Genomic DNA, 18500 nt, shown 5'->3' with positions numbered 1-18500 from the left:
AGCGTCCAACTTCGGCTCAGGTCATGATCTCACGGTCCGTGAGTTCGAGCCCTGCGTCGGGCTCTGTGCTGACAGCTCAGAGCCTGGAGCCTGTTTCAGATTCTGTGTCTCCCTCTCTCTGACCCTCCCCCGTTCATGCTCTGTCTCTCTCCGTCTCAAAAATAAATAAACGTTAAAAAAAAAAAAATTTTTTTTAATAAAATAAAATGTCCATACTAGACAAAGCAATTTATAGAATCAGTGTGACCCCTATCAAAATTCCAATAGGGTTTTTCATAGAAACAGAAAAAAACATTTTGACATTTTTAAGACACCACACTTGACAACAGAATAATACACACTTTTTTCAAGTGCACATGGAACATTCACCAAGTTAGACCACATTCTGGGCTATGAAGGAAACCTTTAAAAAAAAAGTTAACAATTTTATTTAGTTATTTATTTTTATTTTGAGAGAGAGAGAATCCATGCTCGGCGTACAGCCCAACATGGGGCTCAATCCCACAACCCTGGGATCATGACCTGAGCCAAAATCAAGAGTCAGACTCTCAACTGACATAGCCACCCAGGTGCCCCAAAGTTAACAATTTTTAAAAAGTTGATATATAAGTATGTTCTCTGACTATAACAGAATTCACCTAGAAATTATTAAAAAACAATCTTGGAAAATCCTCAAAACTTCTAAAAAACCTTTGGGCCAACAAGGAAGCCCTGGAAAACAGAAAATAGTGTGACTTGAATAAAAATAAAAACATTAAAATTTGTGGGATTCCTCTAAAAATGTACATAGAGAGAAATTTATAGTATCACTTACATTAGAAAAAGTCACAAAGCATTGATCTAAAAATGCCACCTTAAAAAAATCAAAAAGAAATTACAAAATTAAACCCAAACAAGAAGGAAGACAATAATAAAGAGCACATATCAGTGAAATAAATAACAGATGGGGGGGAAAAAAGAGAGAAATCAATAAAACCAAAAGCTGATTTCATGAAAAGGGCAACACGAATGAAAATTTTTGTTTGCTCAGAAATTCTATTTAGATGAAATGGACAAATTCCTTGAAAGATTAAAACTGCCAAACTGTACATAAAAAAAAAAAAAAGTAACCTGAATAAGTACTACATTATTAAAGAAACTGGGGCGCCTGGGTGGCTCTGTCGGTCAGGCATCCAACTTCAGCTCAGGTCATGATCTCACGGTTCATGAGTTCGAGCCCCGTGTGGGGCTTGTCACTGGCAGCAGAGTCCACTTCGGATCCCCCATCTCCCTCTCTCTGCTCTTCTCCAGCTTGCACTCTCTCTCTCCAAAATAAATAAACTTAATAAAAAAGAAATTAAATTTTTACTTAAAAAAGCTTCCAACAGTAAATACTCTAAACTTATTATTGTTTCACTGTCCAACTCCACCAAACATTTGAGAGAGAAATAGTTATATTCTTCATAAACCCTTAAAAATATATACATAGAAGAAGAAAACCTTCCCTCATCTTACATAAGTAGCGTTACCTTGATACCAAAATCAGACAAAGATATTACCAAAGAAGAAAACAAACATATGACAAAAGAAGTCCAATATTCCTCTTGAACACAGAAACAAAAATCCTCACATCAAAATACTAGCAATTGGAATCTAGCAATATGTAAAAAAAAACATGCATCATGACCAAATACAGTTTATTCTAGGAATGCAAGACTGGTTCAATATTCAAAAATTATTCCATGTAATTCACCATATCTACAATTAAAAAGAAAAACCATACAATTATCTCATTTGAAGCAAAAAATCACTTGACAAAATCCAACAACCCATTCATGATTTTTTAAAAAAAATTTTCTCAGCAAACGAGGAACAGAAGAGAAATTCCTCAATCTGAGAAAAGACATCTACAAAATCTTATAGCTAATATCATATTTAATGATAAAAGATTTACTTTTCCCTAACATCAGGAACAAGACAAGGATGTCCACATCTATCACTTCTGCTCAATAGTGTAATAGAGGTTCTGTTCCACATAATCAGGAAAATGAATAAACAGCACTAAGATTTGAAAGGAAGTAAAACTATATTCAGACTCAGCATACTCACCTACATAGAAAACCTAATGGAGTCTACAGAAAGCTACTAGAATAAATACGTTTAGCAAGGTTCAAAATCAATATACAAAATTTACTTGGATTTCTATTTACTAGCAACAATCAGAAATTGAAATATTTTCAACTACCACTTATAATAGTATACGAAATACTTGGGCATTTAAAAAATGTACAAGACGTGTTCACTGAAAGCTACAAAACATTGCTGAAAGAAATTAAAGAAGACCTTAAAAAATGAATAGATTTACTGTAAGTTGGAAGACTTAGTAATGTTAGGATGTCAGTTCTCCCCAAACTGATCTGAGATACAACACAATGCCAGTCAAAATCTAAGCAGGCTTTCTTTCTTGTAGAAACTGATAGGTTTAATCTAAAATTCATATGGAAATGCAAAGTTACCCACAGTAACTTTGAAATTAAAAATACTAAAGTTGGAAAGTTGATACTATCTGATTTTACTACAATCTTACTACGGTAATCCAGAGAGTTTGGCTCTGGCATAAAAATAGAAAGTCCAGGGATGCCTGAGTGGCTCAGTCAGTTAAGCGCAGATCTTGATTTCAGCTCAGGTCATGATCTCACAGTTTGTGAGATAAAGCCCCACTTTGGGCTCCATGCTGACAGTGCACAGTGCCTGCTTCTAAATCTCTCTCTCCCTCTCTCTCTGCTCCTCCCCAGCTCGTGCTCGCTCGCTCTCTCTCTCAAAATAAATAAATAAAAACCTTAAAAAATTAAAAAACAAACAAACAAACAAACAGAAAGTCCAGAAACATATCCACACATATATGGACAACTCTTTTTTGACAAAGGTGCCAAAGCTATTCAATGAAGAAAGGACAGTATTTTCAACAACTGGATACCCGTATGCAACAAAATGGACTTTGAGCCATACCTCATACCATATATAAAAATTAACTCAAAATTGATCATAGACTTAAACCTATAAAACTTCTAGAAGAAAATCTTGATGCTGAGTTAGGTAAATACTTCTTGATCTAACATCAAAGATAGGATCCAAAAGAGGCCAACACATCGGTAAGTTGGACATCACCGAAATTAAAAACCTCTGGTCTTCAAAAGATACTGTAAGTAGATAAGCCATAAACCAGGAAAAAATATTTGCAAATCATATACCTGAAAAATTACTTGTATCCACAATAGATAAGGAACTGTATCAAAAGTTAATAATTAGAGGGGCACCAGGGTGGCTCAGTCAGTGGAGCATGCAACTCTTGATCGCAAGGCTGGGAGTTCAAGCCTCATATTGGAGCCTACTTTAAAAAATAAATTCATTAAATAAAATAAAATGGAAAAAAAAGTTAATAATTAGAAACAAAGGAAAAAAATAAACCAGTAAGAAAAAAACAAGCAAAATATTTGAGCCAATACCAAACAAAATATATCAATGGCAAAAAAGGACATGAAAAGATACTTTAAAAATTCATTAGCCATTAAGAAAATGCAAATTAATACTACAAGAAGACACCACTACATAGCTATTTGAAGAGCTGAAATTAAAAAGAATGACCAACAGCAAGTGTTAGCAAGAATTCAGAGGAACTGGAATTCTCACACATTGCTGATATAGACTGGAACATTCAATGGGAAAGCATTTTGGAAGTTTCTTTAAAAGTTAGGGGTGTCTGGGTGGCTCAGTCAGTTAAGTGTCCAACTTCAGCTCAGGTTATGATCTCACGGTTTGTGAGTTTAAGCCCTGCATCGGGCTCTGTGGTGACAGCTCAGAGCCTGGAGCCTGCTTGGGATTCTGTGTCTCCATCTCTCTCTGACCCTCCCCTGCTGGCACTCTGTTTCTCTCTAAAATAAATAAACATTAAAAGAAATTTTTTTAATAAGTAAATAAAAGTTAAACATTATGCAATTAATGTACTGAATCATACACTGAAAAATAATTGAAATGTAAACTTTTATAATATATACAAAACCATACTAAAAAACTTTTTAATTTTTAAAAAATTAAACATAAATCTACAACATGATCCACTCATAACATACTTAGGTATTTACCCAACAGATATGAAGTATCCCTACAAAGACTTGTTAATATCCATACAAAAACTTGAATACAAATGTTGATAGCAGCTTTATATGTAATAGCCCAACACTAGAAATGACTCAAATGTTCATTGGCAGATGAACAAATAAACAAACTGTGGTATATCCATACAGTGGAATGCTACTTATCAATAAAGAAATGAACTACACAACATGAATGAATCTCAAAATAATTATGTTGAAAGACAACAGATCAAAAAATATGTATACATATTATATAATTCCATTTATACAAAATTCTAGAAAATAAATCCATAAATAAATAAATCCATACCAACAGAATATAGATAGGTGGTTGCTGGGGGACAGGGCACAGGAAAAAGCTGGAGGTAGGGATTAAAAAAGGCACAAGGAACTTCACTCATATGAGGACTTTAAGAAACAAAACAGATGAACATAAGGGAAGGGAAACAAAAATAATATAAGAACAGGGAGGGGGACAAAACAGAAGAGACTCATAAATATGGAGAACAGGGGCGCCTGGGTGGCGCAGTCGGTTAAGCGTCCAACCTCAGCCAGGTCACGATCTTGTGGTCCGTGAGTTCGAGCCCCGCGTCGGGCTCTGGGCTGATGGCTCAGAGCCTGGAGCCTGTTTCCAATTCTGTGTCTCCCTCTCTCTCTGCCCCTCCCCCGTTCATGCTCTGTCTCTCTCTGTCCCAAAAATAAATAAACGTTGAATATGGAGAACAAACTGAGGGTTATGGGAGGGGACGTAGGAGGGGGGTTGGGCTAAATGGGTAAGGGACATTAAGGAATCTACTCCTGAAATCGTTGTTTCACTATATGCTAACTAATTTGGATGTATATTTTAAAAAATAAAAAATAAAATAAAAAAAAAGGCACAAGGACCCTTTTGGGAATCATTGCTATGTTTACTATTTTGATTATGGTGATAGTTTTACAGGGGTATACATATTTGGCAACTTAAACAGTGGACTTTAAATGTGTACAATTTGTAAGTCAATTATGCCTCCAACAAAGCTAATACCACAAAATGCCCTAAAATCATATGCAATTGCCTTGTTCAAGCATTCCAATGCAATGCTCCAAAAAAAAAGGCTTTGCTTCTTATGGCTCTGTCCACAAGACCATCAGTATAAATAGAATATTAATACAACATGCCAAAATGTTTCACAGTCCTGGGCAATTAATCACATAAAATGGGAATAATACCATTCTCTATATGTGTGTGGTATCCCATTTAATTTAAAAAATTTTTGAAAATAAATAAATAAATTGAAGTAGGCACATCAAACATCATTCCCATTGTACATGTGAGAAAAACTATAGCCAAGGAAAATTAAGTGATTTACCCAAAGACAAAAAGATAACAAATGTTGGAGGTACAACCCAAACATGGCCTTACAGGTAGAGATGTTCTCACAAATTCTAAACTAAAAGTTACCAATTTCAAAGATACCCTGTCAAAAATGGGAGTTTTCTATAGATGACTGAGAAGCTAACTGGAGTTCTGTGATGATGAAAATATCACAGTTAATAAATCAGAACTATAACATATTCTTCCAAACCAGTATTCTAGGAAATTCTTCAATTACAGGGTGAGATTTCCAGAGATTCTTTCAAGAATATCTTCCATTAAACTGTCCCTACTTCTCCAAATAAAATCGCCTACGGGCAGGGTATCTCAACCTGAGCAATGAATAAGGGTTAAAATTCCCTTGAGAAGTCAAAACCCCAAATCTAGGCTGCATGCAAGTTTGGGGTTCAAATTTACATTACTCATGTCGTATTGGAACTCCCCAAGCCATATATTAATTTTTTTAATTGGCATTGGGATATCTGTGGTATCTATGACAGCTGGCAGAACAAACAACAAACAAACCCAAACCACAAGGTATTCCCACAGCAAAAGCATTCCTTCTTCACTCTACCACTGGACTTAAATACAAACACTAAAGAAGAGATTACATTCCAAAATTTCAAAAACAGAAAGAAACCATCCATCAACAGAGTCAGTAGGCACAATACACGGCAGGTTTGTTTTCCAAAAAATTTGAAAAATAGAACAAAAATTCTGAAAACACACACACACACACACACACACACACACACACACACACACACACAGACAAATGTTTTTAAAATTACTACAAGCATAGAAGGAATTGAAACCCTAACTAAAGAATAAGACTTTGGGGGGCACCTGGGCAGCTCAGTCAGTTAAGCATCTGACTCTTGATTTCAGCTCAGGTCATCATCTCATACAGTTCATGAGTTCAAGCCCCACACTGTCAGCATGGAGCCTGCTTGAGATTCTCTCTCCCTCTTTCTCTGCCCCCCCCCCCCGCTCTCGTGCACACATGTGCACACTCACACACGTGCGCGCGCTCTCTCTCTCAAAATAAACTTAAAAAAAAAAAAGAATAAGACTTTTTTTTTAAGAAGGCCAAGTCAAAAGCAGATTTCCTAGAACTGAAAATTACATTTATTTTAAAAAAAAATGTAATAGTCAAGCTAGACAGCAGATAAGATAGAGGTGAAGAAATTATCTAGAAGATAGATCTAGGAAATCACCCCCAATTCAGCCCAAAATAAGATAAATGAGTAGAAAATGAGTAAGCTCTAGGATTTAGAAGACAGAATGAGAAGATTCAACAAATACACTATAGCAATCCCAAAACAGAAATGAAACAATGGGAGAGACTTGAAATTCAAAGGGACAATGGTTGAGAATTTCCAGAAGCTATGAGACAAAAATCTTCATCTAGAACCAACCCAACAAATAGAGTCCCACCTAGACACATCATAGTGAAACTACAGATCACCAAAAAGTAAATCTTAAAAGCAACCAATAAATAAAGCAGATTACTTGCAAAGAAACAATTACACTGAAATACTTCTCAACAATAGAAACCAGAGGACAACAGAATAGTATCATCAAAGTGCAAGGGAAAACAAATGTCAACTAAAATTCTCTACTCAGTTTAAATATTATTAAGAGAGAGGTGCCTGAGGGTGCTCAGTCAGGTAAGCTCCCTACTTGGGCTCAGGTCATGATCTCACAGCTTGTGGGCTGAGCCCTGCGTTGTGCTCTGCACTGAAAATTCAGAGCCTGGAGCCTGCTTCAGATTCTGTGTCTCCCCTCTCGCTCCCCCTCCCCCTGCTCTCACTCTGTCTGTCTCCCTCCTCTCTCTCTCAAAATAAACTTAAAAAAAAATTTGTTTTAACATTATTCAAGAAAGAAGGTGAGAACTACTCTAGCACTTGATTGCCTTATATTCTTTCATGCCTGTGAAGCTTTATGTATTCTGTTCCTTCTATCCACAATGTCATCCTTCACCTCCCAATCTCCCACCAGATCAAATTCTTTATAAAGTTTTCTTTAACGTTCACTACTACACAGTAACAACAGAGGTGCCAGGAAGGAGCTTAGAACACAGGCTTTGGATGTGGACAGAAACAGATGTGAATAAGAGCTGTGTAACTTTGCTCAAGTTGCTTCTCTGAGATAGTATTTTCTTATGTAGATGCTAATATCAATCCCTAATATCAGCAATATCAACTTGCTGAAAATGTTAAATGAGATATATGTAAATTCCTGATATAAAATAAGCACTCATTAATAAAATCTACAGATTGACTATTAGGGAAAAAAAATTTGAGAAGGTTGAAGGTTGCTCAATTAAAAAACTCAATAGCATTTGAAAATGTTTGTAATATAAAATATTACCAAAAAAGCAAAAAATGAGAAATTGGAAAAAATAATTTTTAAAAGGATACTACTTATAGTAGAAACAAAAGTAAGGTAATGAGGAACAAATCTAACAAAAGATACACAACTTATGGACAAAATTACTTTACTGGAAGAAAAAACAATTACTCTCATGGATAGGCAGACTAAATACTATAAAGACAATAATATATGTATTCTAGTGCAAAGTATTCTACTGCATGATTAAACCATAGTTTACTAATCTCCTTGTTTCCAATTTTTCCCAATTTAAAACAGTATTATAATGAATATCCTTGTACAGGTCTCCTTTTAAAATGTCCTCAAATTTAATATGATTCCAATCAATATCAGACAGAAATTTTCCACAGAATTTGACGAGTTACCCTGAAATTAAAATGAAAGAGTTAGGGACCAAGAATAGCCAAGTTTCTTTTTAAGAGTAATAATAAGGGGGGGCGCCTGGGTGGCTCAGTCGGTTAAGCGGCCGACTTCGGCTCAGGTCATGATCTTGCAGTCCGTGAGTTCGAGCCCCGCGTCGGGCTCTGTGCTGACAGCTCAGGGCCTGGAGCCTGTTTCAGATTCTGTGTCTCCCTCTCTCTGACCCTCCCCCATTCATGCTCTGTCTCATTCTGTCTCAAAAATAAATAAACATTAAAAAAAAATTTTTTTAAAGAGTAATAATAAGGGAAATCCTGCCATATCAATAACTTCTAATGTCACCATAATTAAAGCAGTATGATACTGTTGCCAGAGACATACCAATACAACAGAAAGCTTAGGACACATGAAGGAAATGGATATATGAGAGGCAGTGCTATAGATTGATGGAGGAAATAAAGATGTAAATATGAAATGCAAAACCTTAAATCTTTTAAAACAAAACATATAAGCATTTTTCTAAACAAAGATAGAGAGGACTACTTTTAAAAGACACAAATAAAGGATGCCTGGATGGCTTAGCTGGTTGAGCATCCAACTCTTTATTTTGGCTCAGGTCATGATTTTCACAACCATAAGATTAAGCCCCACATCGGGCTCTTGGAGCCTGCATGGGATTCTCTCTCTCTCCCTTTCTCTCTGCCCCTTTCCACTGTCCCTCCTCTGTGCATATCCACTCTCTCTCTCAAAATAAACATTTAAAAAAGAAACAAATAATACCAACTATAGAAGGAAAGTTACACTTTTAATTTAAAGCTTTTTTTATAACACTATTGGGTATTACAAGAGGAAAAGACAAGCCACAGATTGAAAGATGAAATTAGGAATCCACATAACCAAAGATCAGGATCTAGAATATATATATATAGTAGTCTTAAAACTCAGTAAGATAAAACAAAAAAATAAATAAAAAATAAAAAACAGGTAAAGAATATGAACCAGCAATCACAAAGGAAGAATTCAAATAGCCTAAAAGCATGAAAAAATGTTCAACTTTACCAGTAGTCAGGAAAGTTTTAAAAATTAAAAATTAAAATTTAAAACTTAAAATAAAAATTTAAATTAAAAAAATTTTAAATGTTTATATCCAACACACACACACACACGTGTGTACATATATGTATATACAAGTATATATACATATACAAGTACACATATGTGTACATATATATGTATAGATACACACACACACACATATATGAAGAACAACACACTCTATGACCTAGAAATTCCTCTCCCAGGAATCTATCCTAAAAACATTCTAGTATATCTACACAAAGAGACACATGCAAAAATGTTCACTGCAGCCCTGTGGAAACAATGCAAAAATGTAAAGCATCTAATTGTCCGTTAGCAAAATAATCAGCAAATCATGATTCAGTCATACCACAGAATGCTTAATGGTGGTTAGAAATGAATGAACGAATCCATATTAGTAACTTGGTAAGTGAAAAAGGCAAGCTGCAAAAAGATTCACAAAATATAAAATTTATGCAAAATTTTAACAGTAAAACAACCATATATTGCTTAGATGTAGTAGAAGTACAAAGCATGCATGGATATGACATGGGAATTTCAGGATAATGGTAACTCCTGAGGAGGGAAAGAGAAAGGAAGGGAGAAGAGGATGACCTTTAGTTCTTTGACCAGAAAAAGCTCTACAGCAAACAAGGCAAAAGGTTAACATCTATTAATCCCAGTGGTGAGTACAAAGGTATTTTTATATTATTTTTGTACCTTTCTGTGTATTAAAAATGTTTCATAGTTGAAAACAGTTTTAATGATTTTTATATAACATTAAAATGATTAGAAAAAATAATTACAATCTAATAAGTCTTCCAAATTGCTGTGTTGTAGTTAAACCTTACTACAATGAAGACGACTAGAGATTACACTTCCAGCTCAAGTAGAATCTTCTACACTAAGAATCTGTCTATACTATTTCTAGTAAATTAGCAATAAAAAAAAAAGTACACTGAACACAGAAAAGATAACAAAAAAATTCTTCAACTCTTCTTCCTCCAAGCTCTTGGATCATGGGGAGTGTCATTGTTCCCTTGTTTGAATTTGTGACCTGAATTAGATGGATATCGCTGTAGAGAAAATTCCAGATTCATAAGGAAGAAAATTTCACAAAGTAATCCATGTAAATGCATGGATACATACATAAATAATTTAGGAGATTAGCTCTAACACTCTCCCACAAAATCAATAAACACAAAATATGATATGATTAACCAAATTACTAAAACTCTAAATATGTGTGAGGTATAAACAAAAGAGGTCTTTATCATCAAATATCAAAAGTTGGTTATTTGGAGAGATATAACTTAGAAATGAAAAAAATTGTTACAATTCAGAAAATCAAATCCTACAATATGGTTTCACGCTGTACTTCTGTTATAGGAGTGTTGCCCCTACAGATGAGCTGGACAGTGAAAGTAAAACGTGCCTCTGGACTTTGCAGGAGAAGGTTTAACATAAAAGTTCAAGGACAGGAATGTACATACAGTGAGTTAAACAAATGAGGATCCCACTGCAATGGATAAGGTTGGCAGTGCAGGCAGAGGCCAAATGTGAGTGTAGGTGATCCTTGAAATTTTAAAAGTAGTCTAGAAAAAGCTCTCACTAGAGTATGAAAGGAATACTACAATTAGAATATAGCCATTTTGCAAACCCTAATGAAAATATGGATCTGGACAATAATAATCAGTAGTTACTACTATCTTTAACAAGATAGGTAACTTTATGGAGCGCCTGGGTGGCTCCGTCGGTTGAGCGTCCGACTTCAGCTCAGGTCATGATCTCGCAACTCGTGAGTTTGAGCCCCGCATTGGGCTCGGTGCTGACAGCTCAGAGCCTGGAGCCTGCTTCAGATTCTGTGTCTCCCTCTCTCTCTGCCCCAACCCACTCACATTCTGTCTCTGTCTCTCTCAAAAATAAATAAACATTAAAAAAAAAATTAAGATAGGTAACTTTAGAACAAATGGATCACACTAACAAATCTGAGCCACTAGTTAATCCTAACATTAACTAAAGGAGAGACAAGGAAACGATCTGTAGCTCCTGATACAATGAATCAGGAAGTATAAAACACCATTATAAAGTTTCCTTGCCAAAACAAAACAACAACAAAAAAAACATAACCTAAAATTTGATCAAGACTCTAGATCCCAACCACTGGTTTACAGAAAATAACGGGCAGAACAAGTTAAACATCACATCATAGAGATGCAATCAGTAATACTCAGAATGAAGGTTTCTTCAACTGCAGAGAACAAAAAAAAGTGGGGGGGTGGATTTAAGGGGGCTATAACATAGATGAGTCCTAAGAGATACAAAAACCAAACACAATATGAGGGCCTTGTTTGGATCCTAATTCTAAAGCAACTCTAAGAAATCATTCATGAAACTGGGAAAATCAGAACATTCACTGGATATTTGAAGACTTTAAAAATATCTGTGAATATTTTAGGTGTGGTAATGGTATTGTGGTTGTTCTTTTAATTGTGATAAAATATACATAAAATTTACCAATTTAACCTTTTTTTAATGTACAGTTCAGTAGTATTAAGTACATTCACATTGTTGTGCAGCCATCACCACAATCCATGGGTCTGAACTTCATTCCTAGCATGTGTCTGAACTTCATTCCTTTTAAAGGTTGAGTAACATTCCATCTTTTTTTTTAAGTTTATTTATTATCTGAGAGAAAGAGCATGCATGCACGTAAGCAGGGGAGGGGCAGAGAGACAGGGGGCTGCAGAATCCCAAGCAGGCTCCACGCTGACAGCTTGGGGCTGGATCCCAGGAACCATAAGATCATGACCTGAGCCAAAATCAAGAGTTAGATGCTTAAACCAACTGAGCCACCTAAGCACCCCAACATTCCATCTTATGTATAAACTACATTTTGTTGACCCATTCATCTGTCAATGGACATTTGGGTTATGTTTTATTCTTATGAGTTTATCTTTATTATCTCTTTACAGAGATACATATTCACATATTCATAAATTAAATTATAATATAACTGAGATTTGCTTCAAAATACTCCAGTTTGGAAGTAAAGAGCAGTGGAGAGAGGAATAATTAATTAAACAAGATACACTTCTCACTTAACAAAGATTGAAATACAGATAACACCATATACACTGGCCAAGACATAGGGAAACATGCTCTTTCATACATTGTCAGCGGGAGTGTAAATCCATGTCTTTGGAGGGTCTATCGAAGCTTAAAATATACACTTCCTTTAAGCAAGATATCACTTCTAGGAATTTATCCTCACCCATGCGCTCACACATATATACAAATAAGTGTATATAAGCATACTGACTGCAACAATGTTTATAATACTCTAAAACTGAAAACAATTTAAATGTCTACCAGTAGGGAAATGACAGCATAAATTAACAGGAAAAAAAATTAAAAATGCAATGAACTATAATTTAACTATAAAAAAAACAAAATAAAATGGTTCTATGTGCACTAATAAGAGACCGTGTGCAATAAATACGGTAAGGGGAAAAAAGCCTGGTACAGCAGAGTATGACACAATTCAACCAGACATTCACTGCTTCCATTTCTGGCACTGCCACAGACCAAATAACCTAAAAATTTCTCACAACAAAACATCTACAATTGCAAAGTAAATTATAACTAATACCTTTTAAATGTATAGCTAAGCTCAAAAGAAAATAAGGGAAATCTCTCACTGAGGAGTGGGATGGAGGAAAGAGGAACCCTTACCTTTTACTTTATCCACTTACTTTTATGTTCTAAGCAATATGTATTACTTTTGAAATTAAAAAAGAAGGAAATTAAACCTAAATCACTCTGGAAAAAAAATGTTATGAATTTAATAATCAGTGCCACCTCCTGAATACCTAAACCAATGTAATCTTAGGGTAAATTTTCAGATACAACAACCACTATTTTATCCAACTGAATTCAATTTATTTTATACAATTTACTAAGCATCTAGTAAGTGCACGAGACTACGCTGGCCTCTGATTAACTAACTGCAAGATGAGATTCCTATTTTTAAGGAGCTTAGAATGTGTAAGAAGAACAAGCAAGGAGGCAAAAAACAAAAAAATCTATTAATACAGGATAGAACATAAAAATGGTCATCATCTCATCAAAATTTGAGAACTAATTGTTTAAAATTCCAACTTCTGGTTAGCATCATCAGAACCCCAAACCAATCAGACATGATTTTAGATTTTTCATTACTTTTTTAAACTTTATCCATCCTTCAATCATTTGTGACAATGATGCATTTATTCATTAATGGCAAAATTATGCTGTTATGATATAGTTATTAATATCTAGCTTCCATATTCCATAGCCTTTGTGATTTCATCCCACAAATGAATTCTCAGTTGTTTTCTTCCTTTGGTTTGTATACCTGTTAATATTACATTATATCTATAACACTAATCAAAAATAACTTAAATCTTCTCCCCATATTTCTATAATTATAAATTTGAAAATTAAATAGTAATATAGGTTGTGATGGATCCAAGCTTCTTCCCCATCTCCAATCATACAAAATCTTACCCAAAACAGACATTTGGGGAAAGGATTAAGGCACAGCAGGTTTTTCTCTCTTTTACTAAAAAAACAGATACAGAGAAAAATAGAATACTTGCTTAAAAATTTATTGAACAATGGGATTTATAAATTTCAATGGCAGTTACAACAACTCCAAAACAACACGTCTTTAATTTTTAGCAACCTAACAGGGCTTTAAGAAATATCAAAACTGAGAAAACTGAGAAAAGTTAAATATATTCTGTCCATGCCAGGATAGTCCAGCTTTGCCCACCAGAAAAACTGCTATAATTTGTTGATGATTTCCAGTTCTGAAAAGGTTCCAGAGGCAGCCTTTTAACCTGCACTGTTGGCTAACATCACCTCTGTCTCTCCAGGCAGTAGATTAATTCTGTGTAGCCTGGAATTATTCTTTCTAACCCAGAGCTGTAAAAATCTCAGAATATTTACATGGCCACAATACTTTTATTGTTTACCTTGGAATACCTTGAAATTGGACATGGCAGCTGCTAGCACATACAGCAACAGCTCTGCCTTTCAGATAGGCAACAGTAATTATTTAGTACTATGTATCAACTCATAAGAGCACTGCCTAACTAGGAAAAAAAATAAGAATCTACCAGATGTCAGCAAAGAAAGGCAAATGTTGTAAGATTAGGATGTGGACTATCTGACACAGTCAAATGCCCGAAAACCTGTATGAGTACCTTCAAAGAAACTCAGAGATCTTTCCGCCCCAGCACTGAAGCATCACAATTACAGATCAGACTTGCAACTCAATCAGATCAACTCGACAATTACTACCGTGTTCCAAACTTCAAGATAGAATCAATATTATTTCCTACTTTCACCTTGTTTAGGGGCATCCCAAATGCTAACCTAGTCTAAGAAGTAAAAAATGTCTAAATAGGGGCACCTGCGTTGCTCAGTCAGTTAAGTCTCAGACTTCAGCTCAGGTCCATCAGGTCTATCATCAGACCATCAGGTCTATCATGGTCCATGAGCTCGAGCCCCGTGTCGGGCTCTGTGCTGACAGCTCAGAGGCTGGAGCCTGCTTCAGATTCTGTGTCTCTCTCTGTCTCTGCCCCTCCCCAGCTCATGCTCTGTCTCTCTGTCTCAAAAATAAATAAAAACATTAAAAAAAAATTTTTTTAATTTTAAAAAAGTCTGAATATCAGTAAAGGATTGTTCCAATTCCTGTTTTAAAATCCCTTTTAAATTTTTTTTCATTTTTAAAAAGAAAAATAAACAAAAGCTCAAATAGGAAGGGCATATTAAAAAAAAAAGAAAGAAAGACAAAACACAGTATCAAACAGAAGTACCAATAGGAATGCTATTTGTAGAGACAGTAGAGAGAAATGTTGAGTTGTGACTCTCTGGAGCCAGCATACCTAGCTTACTACCTGTATAATCCTAAACAAGTTTTTAAAACTCTGTGCCCCACCCTCCTCTTCTGTATCATGAGAATAGTGACAGTAACAATCTCAGAACTGTTGGAGATTAAAAGAGTTACATAATGTAAAGCAGTTAATCTTTGACCACTGTTTACCAAACAGATGGATAAAAATCCAAAGTGTTAATTACACTTTTTTTTTCCTTTTTTTAACCTTTATTCGTTTTTGATAGAGACAAAGTGCATGCAGAGGAGGGGCAGAGAGAGAGAGAGAGAGAGAGAGAGAGGACCAAAGCAGGCTCCAAGCTGTCAGCACAGAGCCAGATGCAGGGCTTGAACTCACGAACCATGAGATCATGACCAGAGCCCAAGTCAGACACTTAACCGACTGAGCCAACCAGGAAAGTGTTAACAACACTCTTAAAGTAGAATACTGATTTACTGACATGGAAAGACCTCTTGGATAAGTGACAAATGCAAGATGTATAGAACAGTGTATATAATATGTTACCTTTTACATAAAAGAAACTGAAAAATCAAAATACATATTCATCCTTATTCGTTTTTAAGCACTAAGAAAAGTAATAATGGTGGGAAGGAACTGGGCAGATAAAAGACAAGATAGGAGGGAAACTTCAAACCGTGCATCTTTTTATTTTTTTCTTTTGCTTTTTTAGCTATATGAATAGCTTAGCTATTCAAATATTAATTTTTTAAGTATTTAATTTTTTAAATAGTTAAATATTTAAATATTTTTTTTAATATTTCATTTTTTAGTTCTCAGATGTTGGCTGCAATTACTACTGCCGTTTTTGTTGTTACTAGTTGCAGTAGCAAGGTCAAAATACCTCCTTCCTGAAGTACTGCCTCTGCACAGAAGCCTCCTCTAACTTCCAGATTATTTAAAGAATTTATCATTTTCTACTCTACTTAAGCGGCTTAAGAGGTAGGTCAATGTCTTGTTCATCTTCGATATCCTAGGTGCCTTGCTTGCACCTGATAGATACAAAGGTTCTATAGTAACAGTAACCTACAAATACTCCAAAGAAGAAAACAGTGACCATTTCTAAAGGGATTATGCTCTATCATCAATTATAAAACCTGAAAAATTTTAAACTTGAATAACTGGGTTTGCTAACATCCTTTCAACTACCGCCCAGACAAAATGTCCTCTCTTGCATCAGGTTTCTTCTTTTCCCAGGACTTCCCCAGACATTGATATCGTGTCCCAAATCCAAGACAGTATACACGTACCAACTCGTTAGCTCACTGCAATCTCTGAAATGCCTTTTGTCCTAAGTCCCAACACCCTGGTACATTGCTGCTATCTAAAAAACATTTGACGACTGTCCCTCTTTAGATAGAGGTTCTCATATTAGCGAGTGAATAAAGTGCCCTTTTAACTGGAGAAGACCTAACACTCGATTCCTAATTCGCTCAGTGTTTTGTTTGTTCTTCTGGTGTGTAGGGTATTCTGTAACCGACTGTTCAGTAGCCCAATTCTAGATGTCATTCCAGCACACCAAATACTCCACTGACAGCTCAACAGTCACTTTTCATGCAGGCCCCTCCCCTTCCCTCCTCCCTCAACCTCACAAGCGCTAGAGCTCCTTCCCCGACACTGACAGACACACTGACAGTTCAGAAGTCCTTCTCCCCAAGCCGTTCTCCCCTGCAGCTGGCTGCAAGACACCTCCCCGACTCTTACAATCCTGCGACCCAATTCCGTCCCTAATACCATCCCCCGCCCAGCCAATCCAAATCACATCATCAGTTTCTTCCCAAGAATCAGGCAGCTTTAAAGCCTTTCCCGAGAAGTACACAACTGACAGCTTGACACCAGATTCCCCAGATTCCCCTTTCCTCCTTCCCCTCCTGCCCCACGCACTGGCTCTTCTGTCGCTACCACACACTCGCCCTGGTTTCCCCGAAAATTGAAAGCCTCGTTCCGTAAACATGCGCTCTGCTCTCCCGCTCCCCATTCCCTTTCCGCCGCTGACAGCTCACTCACCTCCATCCCCGTGTGGCTGCGCCCTCCCCCACCCCCTTCCCGTGACAGCTCAGGGTCGGCTCCCAGCCTTCCGCACGCCCCAGGCCTCCCCAGACCCGGCTTGGGCCGCCGGCGTGCCCCCGCCCCGGAGGGGGGCTCCACTCACCCACTCTCCCGCATCACGTTGCTGTCCCCGCAGTCACAGGCACCCCCAGCCTGGCTGCGAAACATGTTGAAGTCGTGTCCGGTGTGGTCGCCCTGGTGGAAGCACTCGGCGCACAGCGACATGCAGGGGGAGATGCCGCACGTCCGGCAGCGGTAGGCCACGAAGTTGGCTGTCCAGACCAGGCCGCAGAGCGCCGCGGGGTCGTAGGCCCGCACTGCTGCGCAGAACTCGTCGTAGCCTCCGCCGCCCGCCAGAAGGCACTTACACCACTCCAGGGCCTCCTCCTCGGCCGCCCCCGGACCGCCCCCGCCGCCGGCTGCCGCCGCCTCCTCGCCGTCCGCAGCCGCGGCCAGCGGCCGCTCGGCGCTCAGCACTCGCTCCAGCAGCGCTTGTAGCTCCTCAGCACCTGCCCTGTTGTCCGGCCGGCTAAGGGCCGCCTTCAGGTGCGCCGCGGTGGCCGCCTTGTCCAGGGCCAGCCCGGGCGCGGGCAGCTCGGGTTGGGGCGGCTGCGGCCCCCCGACGGCCGCCGCGGCCGCCGCCGCCATGATGAGAGCTCAGAATTTGGAGAGCCCAGGGCCGGCGGCTCCTCCCGGGAGGGTGGGGGAATTGACTGCTGCGATTGCTCGGCCCGCCCAACTCTCGCGATACCCCGCGCACCTCTGTCCGCGTCCCCGCCCCTGCACACGCCCCCTCGGGCTGCGGGGCCTGCTCCCCGCCCCTCTCTCAGGGACCTGGGGTGTTACTTCCCCCTCCTCTTGGCTCTCAAAGTTGAGAGCTACCGAAATAAAGGATCCGCCTTAAAAATGAATAAGTAAGTAAATACGGGCCACTTTAATATGGACCACATGAAAAATCTTTCATATGGACTTTTTCCTTCTGTATTTACCTGGACTGTGGAATTACACACAGCATCTTGCAGATGTACTTTAAGTATTTGCATTTCGTTTTACGATGTAGATTCCCATTGTTATTAATCCTTAATTACTACTGAATCACTATTACTATTAAAGCTAACTCCTAGTTTTCCCCCCTGAATCAATTCTTACCCTCACGCTATTACCAAGTTAATCTAAAGTACATTTTTTAGGCGA

At 37.6% G+C, this 18500-nt stretch overlaps 1 protein-coding gene across 6 annotated transcripts in view; it reads right to left on the bottom strand.

The window, feature by feature from the left end:
* Positions 1 to 18022, bottom strand: part of UBR3 (ubiquitin protein ligase E3 component n-recognin 3) — a 232181-nt gene extending 214159 nt beyond the window's left edge. For 4 of the 6 annotated variants that reach the window (XM_027055521.2, XM_027055522.2, XM_027055523.2 and 1 more), the window contains exon 1: positions 17410 to 18021. In XM_027055521.2, coding sequence (XP_026911322.1) covers positions 17410 to 17954 — 545 coding nt within the window. In that variant the 5' untranslated portion in view covers positions 17955 to 18021. Of the gene's footprint in view, positions 1 to 17409 lie in introns of all 6 variants that reach the window. The other 2 variants (XR_003418818.2, XM_053215249.1) reach the window with 1 other exon arrangement.
* Between the last annotated feature and the right edge of the window lie 478 nt (positions 18023 to 18500).

This window comes from Acinonyx jubatus, chromosome C1 (genome assembly GCF_027475565.1).
Source record: "Acinonyx jubatus isolate Ajub_Pintada_27869175 chromosome C1, VMU_Ajub_asm_v1.0, whole genome shotgun sequence".
Classification (NCBI taxonomy): Eukaryota; Metazoa; Chordata; class Mammalia; order Carnivora; family Felidae; genus Acinonyx; species Acinonyx jubatus.
The sequence above is the reverse complement of the archived record's forward strand: the minus strand, read 5'-3'. Positions and strand labels throughout refer to the sequence as shown.